At 41.5% G+C, this 25,241-nt stretch overlaps 1 protein-coding gene across 1 annotated transcript in view; it reads right to left on the reverse strand.

Annotated features, from left to right (window-relative positions):
• Positions 1-9,581: 9,581 nt before the first annotated feature.
• LOC121439835 (rho GTPase-activating protein 36-like) overlaps positions 9,582-25,241 on the reverse strand; it is a 28,271-nt gene continuing 12,611 nt past the window's right edge. The window contains exons 2-13 of the mRNA XM_041640449.1: positions 15,195-15,353; positions 13,928-13,993; positions 13,234-13,460; positions 12,819-13,011; positions 12,546-12,601; positions 12,056-12,206; positions 11,384-11,532; positions 11,074-11,250; positions 10,770-10,867; positions 10,538-10,644; positions 9,908-10,090; positions 9,582-9,697 (exon numbers count right to left, since the gene is read on the reverse strand). Coding sequence (XP_041496383.1) covers positions 9,582-9,697; positions 9,908-10,090; positions 10,538-10,644; positions 10,770-10,867; positions 11,074-11,250; positions 11,384-11,532; positions 12,056-12,206; positions 12,546-12,601; positions 12,819-13,011; positions 13,234-13,460; positions 13,928-13,993; positions 15,195-15,353 — 1,682 coding nt within the window. The remainder of the gene's footprint in view (positions 9,698-9,907; positions 10,091-10,537; positions 10,645-10,769; positions 10,868-11,073; positions 11,251-11,383; positions 11,533-12,055; positions 12,207-12,545; positions 12,602-12,818; positions 13,012-13,233; positions 13,461-13,927; positions 13,994-15,194; positions 15,354-25,241) is intronic.

Below are 25,241 nucleotides of genomic sequence, written 5' to 3' on the forward strand. Positions count from 1 at the left end.
CATTCATCACAAGATGAAGGTTCTATGGTGATATGTAAGATATTCATCAGTATGGCTATAGGATAGGGTCAATTCAGGTTCCCTATCCTCAGCTGCCCAAGGAACTAACTGGGGACCTCGCCTTGGGCACCTGGAAGCCCCTCTAGGTCCAAGTCTCTTGCCAACCCTAAGATGGCTCCCTTATGGGATAAAACCAGACTCTCTGAATATGGCAGACAATGAGGGCTGCTGAGAAGCCAAAGACAATGGCACTGGGTTTTGATCCTACTTCATGTTCTGGCTTTGTGGGAGCCTAGCCAGTTTGGATGTTCACCTTCCTAGACCAGGATGGAAGGGGGAGGACTTTGGACTTTCCACAGGGCAGGGAACCCTGACTGCTCTTCAGAGTGGAGAGGAAGGGGGAGAGGAGTGGGGGGAGCGGGAGAGGAGTGGGAGGAGGGGGAGGGAAATGAGAGGCTGGGAGGAGGCGGAAATTTTTTTTCAATAAAAAAAAAGAAAAAAGAAAAAAATAAATAAAACACTGATTGGCCAGTAGTTAGGAAGGAAGTATAGGTGAGGCAACCAGATTAGGAGAATTCTGGGAAGAGGAAAGACAGAGAGTTGGTCACCAGTCAGATACAGAGGAAGTAAGATGAGAATGCCTTACTGAGAAAAGATACCAAGCCACATGGCTAAAAATAGATAAGAATTATAAGTCAATTGAAGTGTAAAAGCTAATTAATAATAAACCTGAGAAATAGGCCAAACAGTTTATAATTTATGTAAACCTCCTTGTATTTCTTTGGGACTGATCAGCAACCAGGACCAGGAGGAATAGAAACTTCTGTCTTTAGTATCTCCTTCCCAACTATTCATTAGCTCAAGTATGTCAGATAAATAAAGCAGTAATGGTAGCTTTCAATGTCTAGTTAGTTATGACTAAAAAAAAGAATGAAGAAATAATATTGGAAATACTCATAGCAGGTAACTTTCAAAAATCAACGTTAGACACCAAGCCATGAATCTAGGAATCTCAAAATTCAAGTATTTAAAATATTAAAATAAATATATCGTATTCATGTACAGAAAAGCACAGATAATAATATAGTTTTCTAAGAAGCTAGACACAATGCCACTTTGTAAAAGAACACAAGTAGGAATCACAATGGGCTTCTTATTTATTTTTTTTATTGATTTTTATTGAGCTCTACATTTTTCTCTGTTGCCCTCCCTGCCTCTCCCCTCCCTGCCTCAATATTCTCCCAAGGTCTCCATGCTCCCAGTTTACCCAGGAGATCTTGTCTTTTTCTACTTCCCATGTAGATTAGATCTATGTAAGTCTGTCTTAGTGTCCTCATCGTTTTCTAAGTTCTCTGGGATTGTGATTTGTAGGCTGGTTTTCTTTGCTTTATGTTCACAAACCACCTATGAAGGAAAATGCTTAAAATATACAGAGCAATCATATCACTCATACATTGCTAGTGGGAATATATATAGTCATGTATTAGCTCTGAATACCGATTGGCTGGCTGCTTATAGATTTTACCACATTATTATCTATGGCTTACAACTTTACATCTGAGCATTTATTCCAGAGAAATGAAAACACATTATCTGCCAAAACCTCTATATGTCCTCAATGGTTTTCTGTTGTTACGATAAACATGACCAAAAACATCTTAAAGGAAGAAAGGGTTTATTTCAGCTTGCAGATTACAGATCATGATCGAGGAAGCCAGTGCAGGAACTCAAAGCAGGAACCTGGAAGCAGAAGCAATGTTTCTTATTGTTTCACCCTAGTTTACTCACTTACATTTTTAACACAGCCTATAGGCTGAGCCTGCTCATTTGTTTCCTGACTATGCAGACACAAAAAATAATCACACAGAAACTATATTAATTGTAACTCTGCTTTTTCTATTATCCCAGGCTTCTTATTAACTAACTCTTAAACTTAAATTAATTCATTTCTATTAATTTGTGTATCAGCATGAGGCTGTGGCTTACTGGTAAGGATCTGGCATCTGTTTCTTTTGGCAGCTACATGATGTCTCCCTGACTCTGCCTACTTTCTCTCTCTATCTCTATTCAGATTTCCCACCTGGCTATATGCTGCCCTGCCATAGACAAAAACAGCTTTATTCATTAGCCAATAAAAGCAACACATATACAGAAAGAAATCCCATATCACTTCCCCCTTTCTGTCTAAATAAAAAGGAAGGTTTTAACTTTTTTAATTTTAACATAGTAAAATTACATATACAAAACAGTTATCAAGCAAAACTTATAGTTACAATGTTTAATCCATTTACTATTTGGCAAATTAAGAAAAATACTCAATCATTTATCCTATATTTGTGAGTCTAATGTTTTATATCTAATTTATCTTTTATCATAATTAAGGAAAACTATAACTGTCTTCAACTCTTGAAAGACACCAGAAGGATATAATATGAACTAAGTAAACAGGAACTGCATTATAAGCAACTTCCAAAATTCTAGACTTGACAGAGACATCTTGCAGCTTTGACAGTCACACAAAGTTCTTCTGTAACATTGCGACATCCATCTTCAACCTAAAGGCCCATAATATCTGGCAGACTTTTCCATGAAGCAGGAAATTTGAAAGGCTGTTTCACCTGTATTGGCAGTTTGTCAGTCACTTTCTTCTATGTCTTGCATAATGTCTAGCAGACTATTTTATGAAGCAAAAACCCTGAAAGACTTTTTCACCTTCTTTAGGCAAGTTCACTAGTCATTTTTCTGTGGGTCCTGCATGTCCAGTTCATACAGCATACCATCAAGCAGTCCAGGAAACAGCAATTTCTTGCCCAAGTGGCTAGCCTTGTCACATTGAAGGCAAATTCCATAATGAGTTTCTTCAAAGCCCATCAACCTCTCTGAAGTAATTGGTACTGCCAGAAGCAAACATGTCTCACTGTCAAGAAAAGTCTAAGATCTTAAAATATTTTAAATGCCATATTCTGTAGGTCTTTGAAGTGTTGAAGAATATCTAACTGAAATATATCTCTGTATATCTAAAAAAATCTAACATGACTACAAGTTTGACTATTATAATTGACTTTTAATCTATAAATTTTAATTATATATTACATTTTAAATGAACTATAAAAACACAATACCTTAAACAAGAGCAAAAATACACTTACACAGTGCAAAAAAATTGACCTTAAATTTGTCTCTATATCATACCTCTACATTTTTCAGAAAGAGCGTTAGTGTGACCATTAACCACTTATAATCAACACCCTTTAAATGAAAACAAACATTCATAAACAACCATTTTGGGAATTTGGTAGTAGTTTTCTCCAAACTGCTTCTTTCTGTTTGTTGAACAAAGTATTTATAGGATTCACAGAGACCTTTCAGGGGATCTTGTTCCATCAAAACACATTAGCTTAGAAGGAATCCACAGGTTCTCATCTTCCGTGGAAACAAAAGCAGAACCTCTTTTCCAAGGTAACATATCCTTAGACTTAAATTTTGAAGTCAAGACATCTTTAAAATACATGTTTATTTTTCTTAGCAGCCCCCAGAGTCAAATGTCTCTCTGAAATCAAAGATTGAAAAAAAATACAATAACATGCATGATCCAGACTCTCTGTTTATATTCCATCTTTATGCGATGTAATTTTTACTCAATTATTTTTTAATATTTATTTTATTATCTTTACTCCTTTAATCTATGACTGTACTCTTTCTTCTCTCTCTCTCTCTCTCTCTCTCTCTCTCTCTCTCTCTCTCTTAAGCCCATATACATTTATCCAATACTGTGACCTATTCCGAGGTCTTTTTCATCTGAATCTTTCTTATTGTGGATCTGTAATCCTTTTCTGACCAGGAGAGTCCTTTTTTTTCCTTTTTTGACATGCTAAGTAGGCATGGTTAAGAACAATGCTGTGGCTTTTCCTGTTACCTCTGCACAGTCCAATATGGTAGAAGTATGTTCACCACCTCTGCAAGCCATGTTTATCACCCCAGCCTGAGAGATACAGTGGGTCTATGTTGCCATAAAGCAATTTGTAGCACTCTGCTCACAAGCTTCATTTCAGTGCTCTGTAGCCAAACCTCTCAAAACAGCCAGAGTCCTTCATGATGCCAGCACGAACCAGAAAGCTGGCTCTTAAAGAAACTGTACAATTTTTGCTGCTAATGTTCAGTCAGAAAGCCTGCTCTTAAAGGAGCCACACCTCTGCTTGCCTCTAGCAAACAGCCCACCCAAGGAAATGCTGCTACCAAGATGCTGTGTTTAATTCTGCTCTTTTGTGTCTATAAATCCTTCCCAAGTTCTCTCATATTTTAACCAGAGGCTCTGCTTTAGTTACCAGGCTGCTTAGACCTGAATAATTTCATAGAAACTATATTAATTAAAACACTGTTTGGCCAATGACTTAGGCATATTCCTAGCTAGCTCTTACATCTTAAATTAACCCATTTCTGTTATTCTGCATTTTGCCATGAGGCTGTGGATTACCAGTAAGGCATCTGTCTCCTTTGGCAGCTACCTGGTTTCTCCCTGACTCTGCCTTCTTTCCTCCTCTATCTCTCCTTGGAATTCCTGCCTTTCTATATTCTTCCCTCCCATAGACCAAAGCAGTTTCTTTATTAACCAATGGTAATAAAATATAGTTCAGCATACAGAGGAGAATCCCATATCAACTTCTAAATCCATTTGCTACAAGATCCTGTTTAGGTAGGAAATAATTAAAGAGGAGACATTGGGCCCCTGTACTCTTCATTCCATACCAAGAGCAAATGTTGGGGAACTCAAATATTGTTGGAAGACTTGGGTCTCAGAGGGATTGGAGCTCAGCTCATTAGAGATACATCCATACCTAGAAGTTTCAAGTGACTGGGTATGGTTCGAGTACTGAAATCTATAGAGTGGAGAAGTCAGGGTATATGAGTATTGTCTATTATGCCACTCAGGTTGAGCACAAAATTTGGATATCAAGGAAGTCTGTGTGCTGGTCGTTACAATAAGGTTTATTAAAATGTCTATGTTTATGCCAATGCAGCTACAGTTCCTCAGTGAGTAGTCTGACAGGGAAGAACATAAGAAACTTTCATTTTAGGGAATTCAGAAAGTGAAGGGATTGTATCAAAATGATTTGCTTTTTTTTAATTATCTGGATATTTTTTATTGTTTGGTAGGTTTTTTTTTTATTTCAGTGAGCAATAACGCAAGTAAAAACTTTGTGAGTCATATATTTACACCCACCAAGCTGTGGAATTGAATCTTCTCCCCAGACTTCTGGCCTTGAGTAAGACAGCCTTAGTATTACCATTAACAAAACAGAAAGGTTGGGATAAATTAGTGTTAATATCTGTGGTACCTGGATACAAATGTTGGAGATAGCATTATTTTTGTTGAGCAGCTTTTTCTATGTGGAGAGCAAAGACATATTTGGGGGAAAAAGAACCTGAAGCTTACTTACTGAAATTGAGAACCCCCCCCATATGCCTGAGCCAATAGAATCTAGTATTTAACCAACCCAGTTTGGAAGGTGGACTACATTTATACCTATGAATTTGGGCAGGTTATTTAACCTCTCTCTGTTTCAATTTTAGAACTATGGCAATAACGTGTATCACCTGGAATTAGTGTGACTGTTAAGTTAAATAAATGTATGTAAAATGTGTAATAATACCAGATACTTTGGAATAATTACACATGTATTAACTATCATTATAATTATTACAAAGTTTATTATTATAGTAGAAACTCTTGTTACATGACTGTTGTCTATAAACCTCTATTAAAAGAAATAAATAACACTAAATAAACGCAACAGATCATGTGTGTGTGTGTGTGTGTGTGTGTGTGTGTAACAATAATACTTAAAGAGGCCCTGGTTTTCAGAAGGAATTAATTGGATTTAGAACTAATTGGGGAAAGGAGAAAGAGGGGGGAATGATGTAAATACAGTACCCATATAGGAAATTCTCAAAAAATAAATTAAATAAACAAGTAATACTCACTATTCCACTTTGAACATGGAAATTTCTTAGTGTGTCCTGATGCTATAAGCTTTCAAGAATGGTTAGTGGTCCCCATCAATCAAACAATAGTTTGACATTATTCTTATGCTTGTACATTATATGTTTCCAACTGCTTCTAGGTTTTCATTTGTCAAAAATTCAAGCAGAGTGTCTCAGTTGAAGAAATCTACCATTTTTCCCATTTAAGCTTCCTGCATCCAAATTATAAATCCTCTCATTAGTTTATTCTTTTTTTTTTCTTACTTTTCTTTAATCATTTATCTTATTTTAACTCTTAAATTCTCTTTATCAGATCAATTAACTTTTTCCATTTTACTTCTCATTATTTCCCTTCATCCAAGCCTATTATTTTATACCTTTACTGACCTTTGTCCTCTGATTTTCCCCTATGATTACATTGTTACATCCCTATATTTCAAACCATAACATTTTCTCAGTTATTCTATACAACCCAGCCTCTTTTTTCTATATCAATGGTTCTCAATCTTCCTAATGCTGTGACCCTTTAAGACAATTCCTCATGTTGTGATGACCCTCAACCATAAAATTGTCTTGTTGCTACTTTACAATTGTAATTTTGCTACTGTTGTGAATCATAATGTAAATATCTGATATATAGGATATCTGATATGTTACCCTCCAATGAGTTGTAATCCACAGATTGAGAACCCCTCCTTTATATTATACCCTTATATCTTTCCAAAATCACTCTCCATTTGTTATTCATCATCTCATGATTTTATTTGCTATCTATCCTCTTTTACTTATGTCATCCATTATTTTTTTCTCACACCCTTTACTTCATATCATCTGTTCTTTATTCTCCTACCATTTCACTTTATCATACATCATCCTCTCTTCTTTATTGCCTACCACTCCCTCCCTTAATTTATGTCATATTTTACTCTTAACTCCCTAGTACCCTTCTTTCTTATCCCTTGACATTCCCTCTACTTTATTGTCCATCACCCCTCCTCCTTACCCCGCATCATCCCTTCCTCCTTATCTACCATCATTTCTCCCCTTTATCCCATACCGACTCCCCTCTTTATTCACAATCATCTCCCTCTTTTTCTCACATCATACCTTCATATTTACTCTACACTTCTTCCTCTTATCCCATGTCATCTGTTCCTCTTTTTCTCCATTATTTTCCCCTTTATTTCATTTAATCTTCTCTTCTTTAGTCTTCATTATCCTTCCTCCTTAACTTGTGTCATCTCTTCTTTATTGCATCATTCTTCCTCATTATCCCACATCATACCCTCCTCTTTATTCCACATCACCCCCTCTTGCCATGCCACCCCTTAATCTGTATGCACAATAACCCCTCCCCCTTATCCTATTTTACCCTCTCCTCTTTTTCCCATCTTCCTTTTCTTATGCCATCACCCCCTCTTCCTTATTCCTGATCACCCCATTGCCCCATGTCAACCCATCTTATTTTCCATCATCTCTCCTTCTTACCCTATATCATCCTGTCTTCTTTACCCACCATCATGCCTCCCCTTTATCCCATACCATCTCCCTTCTGTTCCCCACCACCCTTCCACCTTATCCTATATCATTCCCTTCTCTTCATACACTATTATCTATTCCCTTCATCCCATGCTGTACCCTCCGTATGCCCCTTTAACCCATTTCATCCCTTCCTCTTTATCAACCATCTTTTCCTTTAAGCCCATGCTATAGTCTCATCTTTATCTACAATCAACCCTCCCCATTATCCTGTCATCCCCTCCCCTTTGTTGCCCGCCTTTCTTCCATTTTATTCCCTATCATCCTTCCCATATATGTCCCTCGTTCTTATTCCTGATCACCCCCTTATCCCATGTCATTCCATCTTCTTTATTTTTTTATCTTCTTTCCTCCTTACCCATATCATACCCTCTTCCTTATCCACTGTCATCTATCCCCTTTATACCATGCCATCCCTTTCTTTTTATCTACAATCATCCCTTCCCCTTATACCATGTCATCCCCTCCTTTTGATTATCCATCATCCTTTCATATTATGCCATGGCATCCCCTCTTCTTTATTCTTCACCACCTCTGAATCTTTATCCCATATCATCACTTCTTCTTTATTAACCATTCTCTCTCCCCTTTATTTCATGGCATCTCCTCTTTATTCCCCATCACCTATCTCCCTTATCCCATATCATTCCTCTTCATTCAACATCATCTTTCCCTTTATTTTATGTCATACCCTGTTTATCCCCCATCATTCTCTTTATCCCATCTCATCTTCTCTTCTTTATTTCCTATCCCCTCTTCTCCTTCTCATATCATTCAGTTCTTCTTTTTGTTCCCTATCCTCTCTCCTTTTTATATTGTCATCTCCTTGTTTTTATTTCATATCAACCCCTCCCCTTTCTTGTTCTTCTTTATCTTATTTTTCCCTTTAGATCACCACTTAGAGCTTCCCAACTCACCCCCAAAATTCTAAGAGAAAAAAACACACTGTACACCATGAATATGCTGCTGACACAATACAGATGTTTATTAATGATGAAATGCCAGAGAAGTTTTAAAAATCACAAATCTTCGAGCTCTGTGGTTGTTATCCATTGTATGATCAGTTTCTATCCCTCAATACAAGACTTTCTTCATTCTAAGGACCTTAACAGTTGTTAACCATAAATATCAGTTATAATTTGGATGTCATACATAACCCATATCTGTATTTTACCAGAGCAAGTCCCCAAATTTGTACCGTCCTGCATAGAGGAAATACGGAGACGATAGGTAAGAAAGTTTGTAATCAGGTTGCATTGACTACTTGGAATTATATGTCTGTGCCTAGCTAGTTGTTTTACTGACAACAGGGTGTGAACACTCGCTGTCTTTAAAACATGTTCAGGACTAAAATCTATTTTTTTCCTCTAACGTTTGACCCCAGAAAAGCTACTTAGGCTTACACTTGAGAATTCCCTGTTGGCATGTCATGAGCAACACTGCACAGAATTTTGGGAGTGGCTGTTTGACGAGCCATTGGTCTAAATAATTTGAGGGGGAAAATCCTGAGGCAGTGGAATTGCTGCAGGGACATGGGTATGTGTGAATTGGTGTGACACAGTTTAGCATTAATTGTTTTTCAGTGGTCTGTAGGCTCACCTAACGCTCTAACACACCTCTTGAGGGCCTTTCCAGTGAGCTCTGGGGAAGAGAATAGGAAAGTCAGGAAAAGCATGCAATCCCCTGGGGTGGGGGTAGGGAAAGCACCTCGAGATTTGTGAGCTTCTCTGGGACAGATGTTTATCACAAATGTAACATCAATTAAAGGAGGGGGCTGTAGTGAGAGAAAGCCTGGATCAGGGGCAAAAGAGAAGTAAGGTAGCACCAGGGAGCCTGGGCATGATGCAGAACTATATCTGCTTTTACCAGCTGAAGATACCAAGCATCCCCAGGAATGGGGCTGGCAGTGTATTTGGAATTCCCATCCTGACCCGAGCATCAGGTGGAACTCCTTCTTACCCTCAAGTCTTTGTCTTCAAGACTCCTGAATGTTTCCTGTGGCATTCCAGGTCTACCCCCTCCCCTTTCCCCTGTCCAGCACCTTAAGGGAGGGAAAAGATCTAAGGAGAAAAGCCTTTGCCAGATTTGCCCCCCTTCTCCTGGGGGTTACCCTCTTCTTCCTTGTTGTCATGGGAACTGGCAGTGGTGGGAGGCTCAATGGGCTCCTCAGAGGAACCTGTAAAATAGTAGCAATGTTAACTTCTTATGTTTCTGGACTTTATACTTTGCACACAACCTAACACACCAACACCTAGTTTTGAATTTCAAATACGATAGAAGGCAAAAAGACAGAGCAAGTAAATTCACTCCCATTTAACATGTTCATCATTACTTGGGGCATTTATATTATCTGGGACTTCATTACTGTATGGGGTTTCATCATTACCTGGGATTTCATCAGTGTCTGATTTGTCATCTTCCTTGTTTGGAACTACATCAAGATAGGGAACCTCTGCAATGTCCAGCATGTCATCATAATAATAATAATAATATTGTCCTTCATCAAAGTCATAGTTCAGGTTGTCTCCAGAGTTCAAGATATCCTCCATATCTGGGGTTTCTTCAGGACCTGGAACCACATCAAAACAAGGTAATTCTTCAAAGTTTGGGATCTCAATGAGTTCTGGGATTTCATCAAGTTCTAGAATATCCTCAATGGGAGGTAGGCCATCAAAATTTAAGATGTCATCATCATTCTTACCAGCACCCTCCTCATCCTCACCATCACCTTCTTCATCAAGCTCTCATATGCCCTCAAGATGTGGGCCATGAATATCTAGGTAATGTGGGATTTCAAGACCTTGAACTTTCCCCTAAACTACTCCCTCCCTGAAATATTCAAATATAACTCTTCATTTACAGACGTATTATTCTCGGAGGATTCACTTTCCTTCCTCAAGGGGATCATCTTCAGCAAGGACCTGGTCATCTGGAAAAGCCTAGCCTTCTGCAAGGGACTGACCTTTGAGAAGGGCATGACTTTTAGAAGAGATCTGGTCTCTAGAAGGAAACTGACCTTCATCAAAGGGCGGGCTCTGGGCAAGGACAGCAGCCATGGCTTCAGTAACGTTTTCCACTGGATCAGAAAGCATAGCATCCTCTTCCATCTTTATGCGAGCGCTCCTAAATGGGAAGAAATTTGAAAAAGTTAGTATGTTTGCCCCAAAGTTGATTAAAACCAAGATGGCATGGCTCTGTAAGTCCTATAGGCTAAACATAAACAATCCAGAAGTTAAAACCACACTCACTGGATCTTCCTCAGATTCCAGCGTCTGATAAAATCCAGTGCTTCAGGGCTGAACTTCCACACACGCTTTGCAACCTGCTTCTGAATATGGAGGGGCACCTGGAGGTAAAAATAGTAACCTTAACTGTATATTCCTTCTCATTTTTACTCATGTTTATTAGGTGTTTGGGACGGAAGGCAATGTGATAAGCAGATATGGAAGGAATTTCTAGAATAGAGGACTTGGTTATACATATGGAACTCTCCCTTATCCTGTGAACAGAAGAGGAATGTGTAGAATAAGTATATTTTAAAACTCTGCTTACCTGGAAGAGAACATCCCAGTTATCAATCATGGCACGGACCACATTGGCAGATGCAACATAGTGATCAATCCCCAGCTTTATCTTCCTGGATTCCCTCTTGGCTACCTTCCCCTTCTTCAGGAGAGTAGATCCAAACACCAAGGCCAAGTTGTTGGAAGTCATTCGGTTACCTGGAACCTAGGTAAGGAAGTGTGATCAACCTTGACGTAGCACTAGAAGCTTCCCAGATAATGTAGTTTTTATTGTTGGTTTTCTCTCTTTACCCACTTTACAACCAATTATTTCACTATGCTTTCCAACAAATTGTTACCAGCTGTCCATCAGGGCCAACGGAGTCTTCGCAGTGCTCAGTGATTTCGTGCAGTGTCTTCAGTAGACGTTCAAGGGTATCGCTGTGGCAGGGCGGCATCAAGTAGACCAGCAGTTGCAGGGCAGAAACCTGATCCTTGTGCTTCAGAGCTACAAGAAAGAAAATGAGGGTGGCTCAGAGGGCTAGTCTTGGCAGCAGCCTGATATCAAAGGTGACACATTTCTGCCTCATGGTTGCTGGTGATTGTGGAGGCAGTACCCAGGAAACATGCTTTTGCTTCCTTCCAAGACATCTGACTAAGATCAGGGCCTCTGAAAATAAGTGCCCTTCTCAACCTCAAAGTCAAAGTCAAATCTATAGAGCCTGGTTCTTCTTTGCCCTGAGAGGGCACAATTAACAACTTCCAGAAGCTTAAGAGAAATTTCCAAGTAATAGATTTATAAGGGAACAGCAAGAGACACAGAAAGAAACCTTGAGAGGGTTTTTATTAACTTTTATTTTCATTAGCAAATAATGAATTTGTATTCTGGAGAGGTATGTATATTCTGATGTTCATTCTACCCTAGATTCATGAAGCTCCTATAAATTGAGTTCTCTCATTATGCTCCCTAGATTTGTGTATTGCTTCTTTTACTTGCACCACCATTGGGGGGGGGGGGGCAGAAGACTCACTTGCAGTCAGGAGGAAATTCATGTACAGATCATCAGGCAGCAGGGAGTCCTTCATTTCAATGAAAAAATCCTTGAGGAGTGCGGCCACATCATGGACATTCACGCTGTCATTCAGTTCAATATCCATACCATTGTCAAATAACTCTCGGAGCTAAAAAGGGGAAAAAAAGATGTAAAAAGTCTGCCTTTCCCACCATAGTCTTGGTCTTGAACAGTTATTCAAGAAGTGTAAGGCTTCAGTGAAGACAGCTGGCAATGTTGTGTATCTAGGGGTCTCTGCGAGTTCGAGGCCAGCCTGGTCTACAAGAGCTAGTTCCAGGACAGGAACCAAAAGCCACGGAGAAACCCTGTCTCGAAAAATCAAAAAAAAAAAAAAGATGATCTTACTCCCCCCATCAATCATGCCACTACCCTATGTCTATGAGAGAACCCTTATTCCTCTCTTCCTTTTCTTACCTAAAGAACAAACATGCAAATACAGTCAGTTTACCTGAAGCACTTTCTGGAAGGAGTACTCAATGGTGAAAATCCCCACGGAGTTTAACCCTGAAAGAAGAGATCAGAGTTCTAAGCATCTATGACCCTTGTTTTCCAATTGCTTCCCTTTTTCTCCTTTAGCAGTTGCATCCCAACTTTCAGGACATCAGGGGAAGTCTATTCAAGCCCTCCATCCTCTTGCTTCTCTCTCTCCCTTTCTAGAACATTCTTCCCTTTCCCTTTAGTTGTCGCCTTCCTTGATTTAACTCTAATATGGCTTCCTTACCATGTTCCTCAATGAACTTGCAGCAAGTCTCAACAACCTGGGGGACTTGTTGAACAATTGGGTTGAGGCTCATCTTCCTTTTGGATCCCAGAAGGCGCTGCCCGATAGGAAATGAATGATGGGAGAGCTGTAGGGTCCGCATCAGCAGGGCCCCATCCTTCAGTTCAGCCACGCTATCCGCAGACACTGCACCCTGTGGGAAAATCCAGATTATCTTAAAATGGAGAAGGGGCATTCGTTGGGACCGTCCTGAGTGCTGCCTGACATTCAGAACCTGATAATCTCTCTGTGGTAAGACGAGCCCACCCCTTCTATTTCTGTTCAGTCTCCACACCATAAGGACACCATAAGGATACAAGCTTTGACTCCTCTCCACAAAGGGCCCCTTGCCTGAAACCTCTAAGACTGAACTCACTCGACGACCACGGCGAGTGAACTCTGTAGGCAGGATGGGCGCATTCCTCCTGTGACCTAAAAAGCGCCGCATGCGTCCAAACATCCTTTGCACCGCGTTTCCCTGATGGCCGGAACCTGTGGCATTTTCAGCCTCCATTGCCGCCATCAGTTCAAGGTGCTTGCGGCGGGTAATTTCATTGACCAGCGCCTCTTCCAGGCGGACGCCAAAGGTCTTGAGAGACGCGGCTGGGAAAGAATGAGAAACGTCAAAGACCCGCAGCATTTGTATTAGGTGGGCTACATGGACTTATGGTACTCTTCCTAGCATTCATCAATAATCAACCCCTCCCACGAGTCCCACAGCGCCCCTCCCTGGGAAGCAAGAACCTGAAATAGTTAAAGATGACTCAACATTACTCAGCTACCCCGACTTAGCTGAAGGTCTCATCCCTGCCTATATTTGCCAGTGTTTGACCACCTTGAAGCAATGAGGGAGATCTATCTGGGGTACATCCACAGGGAAGCTAAGGCAGGAGCAAGCAGTTATTCCTCCATTTTCTGATGCAACCCTGGGGGGGCGGGGTTTCTGGGACGAAGAGGAAGAGTCCTCAGAAGCAATCAGCATCAGCAAGAATACAGTACGCAGGGACACACGACCAGAGGGGATTTTGTCTTTTATTTATTTCCTAAGGAAAAGAAAAAAGCCCCCTCACCCCTCTCCCGTCCTCTCAGAGTCTTAAGCCACTTCTTCAGGGTGTTTGGACGGCCAGTGGGTAGAGCTATGAAAAGGAAAAAAGAAAAGACATATACATTCACATTCATATAGGAAGTGTTAAGTAACTAAAGCATCGCAATGAATTGATCTGCCGAGTGGGGAGGTGGAGTGGGAAGCTGTCCAGCCCAAGAAAAGTGTTTTTGCTTTCCCCCAGCCTCTGTTTCCCCTCTTGACAACAAGATTTGTCCTACCTAGCACATGTAAGATTGCAAAAATTTAACCTAACCAGTTTAATGAGCTGGATGCATCGTGTTATGAACTAATAATTTCTCAGCACAACACTTAAAACGTAAATTCAAAAGCTCAGAGGCGCTCAGATCATGCAACAGGCGAGGGGAGGGGCTCTGCCTGCAGCGCCACCACGGGTGAGGGTCGCCAAGTTACTGCGGAAGCGCTCACGAGCAGATTTGCCGTCGGCTCCTTGTGCTGCGGGGAGAGAATCCGCAATACCTGGCTGTTTCTCTGCTCCAACCCCCCGCAGCGATGACTACCAGCGGGGTCTCCTTGCCTTTTTGCTTCACCCAGTTCAAGCTGCGCCAGAGGTGCGCGCCTTGCTAACGTGACTTCCACCCCTGCACTTCCCAGTCTTAAGGGAGAGCCCCTCGAGCATCGCGAACATCTCCCACATCTCCCACCTCCCCTATAGCCTGCAGTCAAATCTGTGCGCACCCCTGAGATTTCCCGAGCCCTGGGATCCGGTCCTGTGCCTGGTCCCCTGACTTCCCCGCAGCCAGCAGAGCTGGGTTGCGCTCTGAGCGCACCGCTGCCAATCCCAAGCCAGCGGGCGCCTTCCAGCTCTTTACCGGGGTTGGCGCGTCTCTCTCTGCCTCTTTCCCACTGTCTCTACCTCTCCCCACCGAGCAGTCTCTTCCCGTCCCAGTCCTCTTTTAAAGTGTCCCCTTTGAGCCTAGGTCCCTCTTTGCCCGATTTTCTCACTACACCTGGTGAGCCCAGTGTCTGCACCTGTCCTCGGTCTTACCGGGCTTACGGTCCCCTCACAACCCCAAGCTTCGACTACTCAACTAATCTTTGGAGTCTCTTCTAAAATTCTACAGATAGTTTTGAACTCCCTTTTCCTCCGTTCCCGGGGGGCCAGGGACCCCCTTATGAGACGCCCCCACCCTCCAGGACCTCCTATCTGCCCCATCCCGCCCGGGGGTCTACTCGCCAGAAAGCGAGGACGCCACACTCCGGGTATAGCTCACCCCTGTCCGGCTTGAATTCAGAGAGGAAATGTCTGGCCACGAGTTCGTGGTAAGCAGTCTCTTGCAGCTTTAGGCGCTCCAGCTCGGAGAGGCTGTGTATGGATACCATGTCCATCGTGCCGTCCGGGTTCTGTCCTGGGTCTCCTCCCAGGACGCTCACTAAATAAATGAAGGCAGACAACAACAGCAAAAGAAGCATGATTTTGGGGCAGTGTGCCCTTGCTGCCTTCAGAAAAGGGATGCAGCCACCCATTCTGGAATCAGATGGAAACCAAGACTGTATCATCCAACTGTCACTGGACCTAGTGAAGGGAACTGTGGGGGAGAGGTAAAGAGGGAGGGAAAACTGGGAGGTGGCTTCACTCTCAAGCTGGGCTGTCTCTACTAGCTTATTCAAGGGGAGTTGGAGAAGCAAACGCAACTTGAAAAAAAAACCCAGCTCTGAACTGATAGGCAGTTCAGAAAAGAGGAAAAAAAACTAACAAAAATAAAAAAAAACAGGTTTTTAAAAACCAAGTAATCTTGTATTTTTTTCAAAGCACTTTGATACAACAATAAAACATAATAATTTCTATTAACTAATTAGAGCACTGATAATTTTTCTTTTCATGATGATGCCCTAAAGCTGTCTGGGTTAGATAGATAGGAGGCATCTAATCAAGCTGGGAGCATTTTAAGTTTAAATAACTCTTTCAGAAGACAAACTGGACACATGGATCTGAAGCCAAAATTTGTCCCCAGACCTTTTGACCTAGTAATTTCCCTTCTAGGAATCTATTCTAATGAAATCTTGCTACAGACAGGAAATATCATATACAAATGAACCATCCAATAAAAAACTAGCCCAGTAATGAGGTTAGTTATATAGATTATGTAATAAATAGCATGGAAAATGATGCAACCATATATTGATGCTTATAAAGAGATTTTCAACAACAAATACAAAATGCAGAAGTTATGATCACCTTTATGTAAAGAAAAACATGCATAAAACACTAAAACAAATACCCCTAAATTCTAACAAATAGTCTTTAGTGGCAATATTTTGTTTGCTTTTACTTTTTCTCATTTAATAAATCTGATTGTGTTGCATTCCCTGGGGGAGGGGAATCAACTTTTATGAAAAAAAACTTCATCTCTAGATCATCTCTAGTGAGACTCTAAACAGAATTAGTGATCACAGTGAAGTTTGTCTTAATGTAATGACAAAAGTGTTTTTAGTTGTCCTTCCTCCATGGCTCTAACTGATGCTGTGCTCAGGCTTCACACTCCTCAGTGGAGCCCTCCCTGGACCCTACATAGCATCTTTTCTCACATCTTCTGTTACCCATTTTTTCTTTCAGTCATTTATTAAAAGAAAAAACAAATCTGTATTTGCTGCCTACTGTGATACTGTTCCTTTCATAAAAGACTGTACAGTGCAGTGAAAGCCATAGACAGGCTAGCAACAGTTTATAAAACCTTTTGATATGGCTGCTGGCAAAGGTATAAACAAAGAACTGTGAGAACAGAAAGGAGAAAGTAGTACCTAAGTCTGCCTGGACACAGAGTCAAGGGAAGGGGGAAGAAGACAGAGGAGAGAGACAGAGACAGAGACAGAGACAAGATAACAGTTTGTGCAAAGACAAAGAGATGAAAGAAAGATTGATATCTACCTAAAGCAATATACAGAAGCTGGAAGAAGATAAATCATGAAAGGCCCCATAATGCCATGTTAAAAGGGTGGACTTTTTTTCTCCAGGAAATAGGGTACCACTATAGGGTTTTAAGCAGGAAGTGACAGAGTCATAGCTGTAACTGAAAAATCACAAAGAGCCATGAAAACTCTAGTTTGAGTAGAAAGCCTGAAGCAAGTAAATCAGCTAAGGGGCAAAGGGTTGGTTACATATATCAGATATCCTGCATGGAAATGACAAGATTTAGGGCAAAATTAATTTGAATGGAAAGGGAAAGTTTAAGATAGCTTCCACATTTATGGTTTCTGTGGATACGTTTAAGGCTAGTTTCAGTCAGAGAAAGTAATTTGGGACATGGGGAACTAAGCCTTTTGACAAAAGAAAGTAACCTCATACCAATTTTCTAAGCTTTCTTCTCATCTGGGGGTTTACAAACATGTTCTATATATTATCCTGAGAGCAGCTTAAAATTCAAAGATCAGATTATGTGATTGTTGACAAAGAAGAGTATTTATCATACAGTAGTCTAAATAAATGAGGTATAGAATCTATGAAGAAAACATACTTCTTGAGTTTTATCAACAAAATTCTCTTTTACCCACTTACCTTAATAGCAAGCCATAGATACCAGAAACGTCTGCTGGATAACTGAGACCCAGCCTGAGAAAGAATGAAGGCTGTTTCTTGGCATTGAGATGAAGCCAAGATGAAAGCCCACAGATTCTAAAGCTCATTCAATTGCAAAGCACATACCTTGAACCCAAGGTATGAACCTAAGCTCGACCACCAAATAACAATCAAAAGTGACCATTTAAACCAAAGGCATGTGCATTTAAGTGCAATTCAGACTGAACTTCTAGCAAGCCCCACCAACAATAACAAACCTAAACACTATCAAATGAGGGTCTCATCTTGTCACACAGTCTAGCTTTGGTTTCAAATTTCTGATCTCCCAGTCCCCCCCACACCCTTATTCCAGTCCAAACATCTTTGTACCTCTCTTGGAGTTGCAGCTATTTCTTCCTGATGCTTACCAGAGCTGTTCACGCAAAGAGCAGAGCTGGTTCTTTCCCCAAAAATACAAGATGAAAATAAATCCCTCCCCTCCTCAAAAAAAAAAGTGAAAACAAACAATGAAACCTCAAATCATCATCAGCCTGAAAAGAGAGAGAGAGAGAGAGGGGGGGGGGGGAGTGAGCGAGCCTTGGAGAGATGAGTCAGCCTAGATGCTTACAATTCCAAAGGAAATCAAAGGCCTTACAATAAACCGTTTGTCATTGCCTCTCTGCTTGAGCATACAGGGCTGAACTTAACAACAGTCATAGTCTGCCGTATTGCCAACAAAATTGACTCCATCTTATATACCTTCAACCCTCTCAGATTCCAAGTAGGCCCAGAAACTGTAGCAGAGCTAGCAAGACCAGAATGCCCCCAAAAGAAGCAAAGAGGAAACACAAGGAAGGGATAAACAGGCTTTAGCACTAAGGGACAGGCACGAAAACAAGGGTTTTTTTTTTTTTTTTTTTTTTTTTAGGTTTAACCAATCTACTTGTCCTCAATCATGACTTGCCAAACTGAACAAAAAAGAAGGCTCACCACAGGGAACAAAGTGCCAAGAGACCTCTCTTGCATAATGTCTTCTCCTCCCCCCTTTCAGCATGCCGTTTTGAACTCATAGTCATTGAAACAACCATGAGATCAAAAAGATACCCAATGAGGAATTTGAACGCAAACAATCCAAGACATTTGCAAAAATAATTCCTTAACACAAACACCTGTAGTGGGCAATAAAGTTAGAGCCAACACCACGCTTTCTTATTCCTTAGCTGTATATGCATAGGAAAGCCAGTTGAATTCTGAGCCTTGGTGATCTGCTCTGTAAAATGGGGAAATAATATAGATTCCATTTCAACAGTAAATGTTAAATTAATAGTGTGTCTGTGGTTAGTAGCAGTAATTTTTTAAATAAACATGTAGTATAAAAGATTCATTGCAGAGGGCTCGAATCTGTCTAAAACCATCAGGCTGCAAAAATGATTACATTAAATAGGAATTTGTATTGATGCATTGACTAATCCACTCTGCCCAATTTCTACTAAGTTTGTATTAAATTAGCACAGATAAAGAGATGTAGGGATCTATTTAAAAAGCTCTGTCTTCTTCACTCTTCAACCTCAAGCATTTTTAATCTTACAAGAGTCAGAAAAACTAACTGCATAATTAAATATTACAAATGCTGTTATTCAGATTAGTAAACTGCAACTATGTCCTCAAATATAGTTCTCTTTCAAACCATCCAGTTTTACCATGTTACCAGCAAAGGACCATATAATATCATTTAGATCAGTGAAAGAATTCAGAAATTAGCAGATATCAAGCAGGAGATTCTGAACAGAGGACAGAGGGAAAAATCAAGTATTGAGCAATACAAATGGTGGGGGAAGCACTTTGGGTGGCATCAAAACTGTTCTCTATGTCCTCCTGAAAAGCATGGCACAGATGGGGAAACAAATTAACGTTGGAAAGGTCAACCACTTCAACACAGAGAGGACAGAAATGCTCTCAGTTAACCATAAATCCACAGCCTTCACAACTTGGGAGTCTAATTTACTCCATTGCTCCCATCAAATAGTTAGGATTGGTCTAGCTCTCACTAGTAAACATGGATGGAAAATAAAAACAGGGATCACGCTGACTCTGTTTTCTGAATCTCTATTTATTAGGCACCTTGTGGCATCATTAGAATTTTGCTCCTTGGAGTTTGAGAAAATGATAGAGCATGGGGCTGGGTGCCCAGAAGGTATTGCATTTATGTTATTCAAATGTGGACAGGCAGTGACAATGGGTAAAGACATCCCCATTATTACATCACAACTTGAGAAAGAGATACAGAGCTCTAGCTGGGCACCGATATGGTCTGCTGACACATTACCTCATTCATCTCAAGCATTAATGAGTTAGCCTTTAAGTTGTTATCCCAAAACCTCCATTTCAGCAAAGGCTGCAGATGCAGTGAACAAAATGACTCATTTTAGCCCGTGAGGTGGTGATGCCCCAAGATAATGAAATCTGAGGAAAGCGTTCTTCAGTCCATGCAGTCGGCCCATCATGGCATGACAGAAGCTCATAAACTGGAGAGAGTATTGTTAAATGTCTCAAGAAAAGCTTTGTATTTAAAAATCTGCTTAAAGCATAGTGTACTATGAGAACTGTAGTGAAACTTAGCTGCCACCTAGTCCAAAACCTCTTTTCTGCATTTCAAAAAGCTAAGACTTAGAGCCTGAACATGAACCCATTTCTTAGTCTCAGGACATTTTCTACTGGCCCATCTAACAATTCTCTCAATGGCTGCAAGATTTTTGCCTTGCTAGATGATGAACTCTCAAGAATGCATACATAATCAAAGGCTAATTCCAAAAAGCCAGAGGAAATCATATAGAAGGCAGGCAGCCGCCAGAAATTACAGCATCTTTGTACAAGAAGTACAATCGTCATTCCATAGAATGTGGAATGTCCTTTTTAAATTTTATGGACTTTAAAGAAACAATTCCAGCTCAGGGTGGTGAAGGGCAATTTTTATGCTATAAACATCCCAGAGGATAGTGTCTACAAAGCAATGCAACATCAAATACAAGATGCAGATTTTCTCACTATTATCTGCAGTATGTGTCAGGGTGCATAATGGTGCCGCCATACAAACTGTGCCATCTCCCCTCCCCCTTTAATTGCTATTTCTATTAAATGGTAGCAGAAGAGGCAAAAAATAAGATGTTCTATCAATGGGTCATAAAAAAAATAATGAATGCTTAATTTGCCTCATGCTTCTCATTTTCTCAAAAGCTTTCTATGTGTCCTTTATGTCTAGACCCTGGCACACAGTAGGTGTTCAGTAAGTGTTCATTGGGTGAATGATGGGATTATAAAGTCTAAGGGTTTGAAAGAACATAAATCTCTCACAATTAAAACAGGTGTCTATGATTCATGAACAAATGAATCATACCACCTTCTTCTGACAACAACCCCTGGAAAGGTGGTGGGTTGGGATTATCCCCTCTTTACAGAGGACAACAACAAACAAGAGTTCTTTCTTGAGAGCTTGTGGTATAACTAAATTTATATAAAAACCGTGGAAGAGGTGGGAAGAAAAGCCTTTCTGTGTGTCTGTCTGTCTGCCTCACTTCCTCTCCTCTCTGTCTCTCTGCCTATGTCTATCTATCTGTCTCTACCTCCCTCGCTGTCTGTCTCTTTCTCTGTGTGTGTGTCTATTTCTGTGTGTGTGTGTCTCTCTCTCCCCTCCCTCTCTCTGTCTGTTTCTATCTGTTGCCCCTCTCTGTCTCTCTGTCTTTGCCTCTCTCTCTCTCTCTCTCTCTCTCTCTCTCTCTCTCTCTCTCTCCTCTGTGTGTTTCACAGTGGAAACCAAGAAGTCTAAATTCAAATCTCAGCCTTACACATTCAAAAACCAAGTGTATGACTTAGAAAAAAGTACTTCATCTCTGTGAGTCTCAAGTCCATGCCACTGTTATATAACAAATATGGTACATGTTACGTGTTAACATGATACATGTTAACCCAAAGGTAAGGTGGGATGAAAGAACCCTCTAAAGGGTTCATTTGTCCCAGACTGAGGACTCTCTCTCTCAACTTCACTTTGCAAGGACTGCCAGACTGAAGCACTTCTTTCTGGGAAGGGGGTCTCTGCCTGCCAAAGAATACACCTGACCCAGCTTTGAAAAGTTAAAATGAATACTCATCTACTGCCAACAGGAAGCACACTTTCAGAGGGTAAAGGAGAGCTAGGTCTTCACTGGGTCCTCTTTGATGGGAGATGCAGTATACGGGGAGATTGGTTTAGTTTGTGAAATGTAGGGAGAAGTAATTGGGTCACAAAAGGAACTGAATACCCACTACCAGCCAGGCCTGCTGGAGAGAAAGGAAGAGCAACCTGCATGGAAGTCCCAACTCCTGCCCTTGGGATCTTAGAGCCTAGTTGAAAGTCACACTAAAAATGAGGGGCTCATCATCCTTCAATGTTTCTCTTCACTAATTTAAATCCATTTCCTCTCCATCTCTCCTTTAAGGACTGCTAAGAATTGACTATATCTCCAGGCCTATTTGCACTGGACAGATGCTCACTTAATGTAAGCTTTCAGTACACATTCAGTAGATTTTTGTACATTTTTCCCAGATAGTCCTTCTCCCTCTCCTCTTCCCCACCCCCCTCTGTTCTGTGTCCCGAACACAAACATCCATATACACACTCACATCCCCACACTCTTCCACATATTTACACAAACACCTCTCTCCACTGTGTTCACTCTAATAGAGAGGAATGAGACTCAATCAAAGGGAGCATCACCAACACATGAGAAAGAAAACAATAGAAACAATCCCCCAGACCATCTGGGCAGAGGTCATGTCAAGGAAAGCTGCAGAATAAAGAAACCCTCACAGTCTAGGCTCAGGGTTTCTCCTTCATTCTGTGCCCCCTCCCCACCCACTTTCCTTTCCTTTGATTATATCTTCCTCAACAAGCACACAATTTTCAGCCAGTTTTCTTTTTCAAAATCCTGTCTGAACGACTGCCATAAGGAATTGGGTCTGTGGGAGATATTTTCCCCATGGAGTTTTCATGAACAGGATGGCATTTTAAAACCACCTTCAAATAACCATATTTCTAAAATGCCAGTGTCAAACTCCACATTCTCCCTCTCCAAAGTAGACTGTTTTCTTCAAAACACCTTAGACCAAGAGTCAGGGGACCTTCTTAGTGATTACACAGCTGGGTGGCCTTGGGCAAGTCAGTGTGCACCTCCAAGGCCAAAGCTGGCATTATTTATCATTGTTCTGTTTACCTAAACAGCACTGTAGAGATAGAGCCCTCTGATTCCAGAGTCCTTGATTATTCTAAGTAAGGACTTAATGAACTCCAGGACAGAGGGTCACAGTGCGGATGCCATACCTCCTACTCAAAAGAAAGCCCCCCTCCACTCCTCAGTGGATTCCTGGGGGCCCCGTAGATGGGGGTATTATATTGGTCTCCTTCGTTATCTTATGCAAGCTGGGTCCCAGCTGCAGCGGGGGTGGGGGGGGGGGTGGAAGGTCAGCGCAAACTCTATACCCTCGAATCAAGGAATCAAGGGGTTATCCTCAGCCTGTGGGAGCCACTGCGTAGGGGAACAAGGCCTTCAGACTAAGTTGGACTTCTTAGCGCGTGTCCCGCCCCCATGTAGCTCCTGAGAGCGCTTATTCTGAAAAGTTAAACCAAGACCCTCCGGCGCCCAAAACTACTTTCCGCTGCCCCACCACCATCACCTACCCAGTGAGAACTGAAGAAAATTCCTCTTTCCGCAGAACTCACTCCGTGCCCTTACTGAAGAACCTTGGCAACAGGTTCAACATTCTCTGCTCTCCTCTCCCTCCCACACATAGGACCCTCTAGTGAGAGGACCCTCACCCCCGCCCCCGCCACCCCTCAGAGGGTCCCACTCAGGCCCCTAAAGTCGAGCCCCAGCTCTACCTCTTGGTGACTCTCCTGGTCCGGCCAAGGAATAAAGAGGCTTGGAGACTTGCTAGTCAGCCTGGCAATGCCACCGACCGCTGCTAGTCCTGAGAGGAGCTGCAGGCGCTGTGAGCGCTCCGCTCTGCCACTCCGATTCCCCCACCCTGTGTACAGCTTTCCGCGGTGGGGTAGGGGCTGATTCATAGCAATTTTCTACACAGCAGCAAGCTCTGTGCCTTAGGCATACCTGTTTGCTGAATTCCCTGGGCTACTCCCACTGTTTTTCCACGTACCCCACAATTTTTTCTCCTCTTATTTAAAACAATCTCATCTTTACTATTCAGCCCTACGAGACCCCTGAGCTTTCCAAAACCCCCCTCTCCTAGTCATGCTTCACAGTCTCACATTACAGATGAAGGAAAGGCAGAAGTGGGGTTGAGACGGTTAATAAATGTAATTCCAAACACTGAGCTAATTAGTTCTAGAGCCAAGGTGAGGGTCCACATCTCTTGGTTCCCTCCCAGTTTGGCACCCTACTTGATAATGTATATTTATTCCCTTTTAACCTTGCTCCTGTGAGTAGGGAACATCCTTTGTGGTTTCTTTGCATGCCGGGGTTGTGTAAAGACCACCACCCACCACACCTTGCCTCACTTTTCCAGCTCCATGTTTCCCACTCCTGTCCAAGGTCTTCACTCTAAAAAGGTCAGTTTGTCCAAAGTTCAGTGAGCAACCGAAGCAAACAGTAGTGGGTTTTGCAAAGTCCTCCACCTATCTGGATGGCAATGATCTCAGTAACTTTCCCCACCCTATTACTATTATCTTCACTCCTTCTTATTGTTTTTGTATGTCTATACACCCGGGAAAGCCACAAGACCATGCATCTAAAACGTCTTCCAAAACTTTTAAAACTTCCTTTTAAAATCTGTAGCCAACCAATCACATCTACAAATCAACATTATATCATGCAACAAATTATAGAAAATGATAGGATAGTGTATCTCCAATATTCTCCTCTGGTATTTGCACTATGGTGCAAACTTTCAAAGGAGAGGAACTTCCGGTGAACATTGTCTTCCCCTAGCCACTAAATTTCTTGCTTTCTTGGGTCATGTCAATGGAGAATGGGAGAACATGGTTTTAAAAGGTGAAAGAATAGAGAAGGTGAGCATCCATAATGTTAAAGACTCTATAGGAACCCAGCAAGAAAAGAAACAAAAGGAGGCAGAAACAGAATCCAGGCAAAGGAAAGAAGAATGAAAGAAGGAAGAAAAAGTTAGCAGCTGCTGATTCTGGGTATATGTGGCTACAAAGAATGTCCAGGAAGATGTAGCCTTACTTTTCCCAAAGGCTAAATAAGACATGTGACTCTGAAGAATCCAGATTAGAAGAGTAATCCAGTAGCTTGGTGGAAAATTTCTCTTCAGAAAGGGGTCAGGGAGGAGGGGGATGCAAGAGGATATAGTAGAGCACTGGAGAGAGAGAGAGAGAGAGAGAGAGAGAGAGAGAGAGAGAGAGAGGAGACAAGCTTCTGGGTTTGGCTGTATGTGTTTGCTGGCTGTTTGGGGTTCAAGTACCACCATCACTACCACCAGAATGATCTTGAACTTTCCCCCTGGTTCCCCTAAAATTAAATAAATCTTACCCCACTAAGAAGTATAATTGAAATGCTCAGGATGCCTTTGCTTTCCATTGAAGGAGAGGCTGCCTCCCTCTCTTGTTGGAAATGAGCTTGGTGCCTCCCCTTTATACGTTCTAGAGCATCAGACCAGGAGATGGAGAAAAGGAGGGAGGGAGCACTTGAGGCTGGTCCAATTGTCCCTGGCATGTTCATCCTCGTTCTCATTCTCTCTCTGTGTCTCCCTCTCTAGA

The sequence above is a fragment of the Microtus oregoni genome, unplaced genomic scaffold (assembly GCF_018167655.1).
Source record: "Microtus oregoni isolate MIOR12 unplaced genomic scaffold, Mior012 000063F_ref0000156, whole genome shotgun sequence".
Classification (NCBI taxonomy): domain Eukaryota; kingdom Metazoa; phylum Chordata; class Mammalia; order Rodentia; family Cricetidae; genus Microtus; species Microtus oregoni.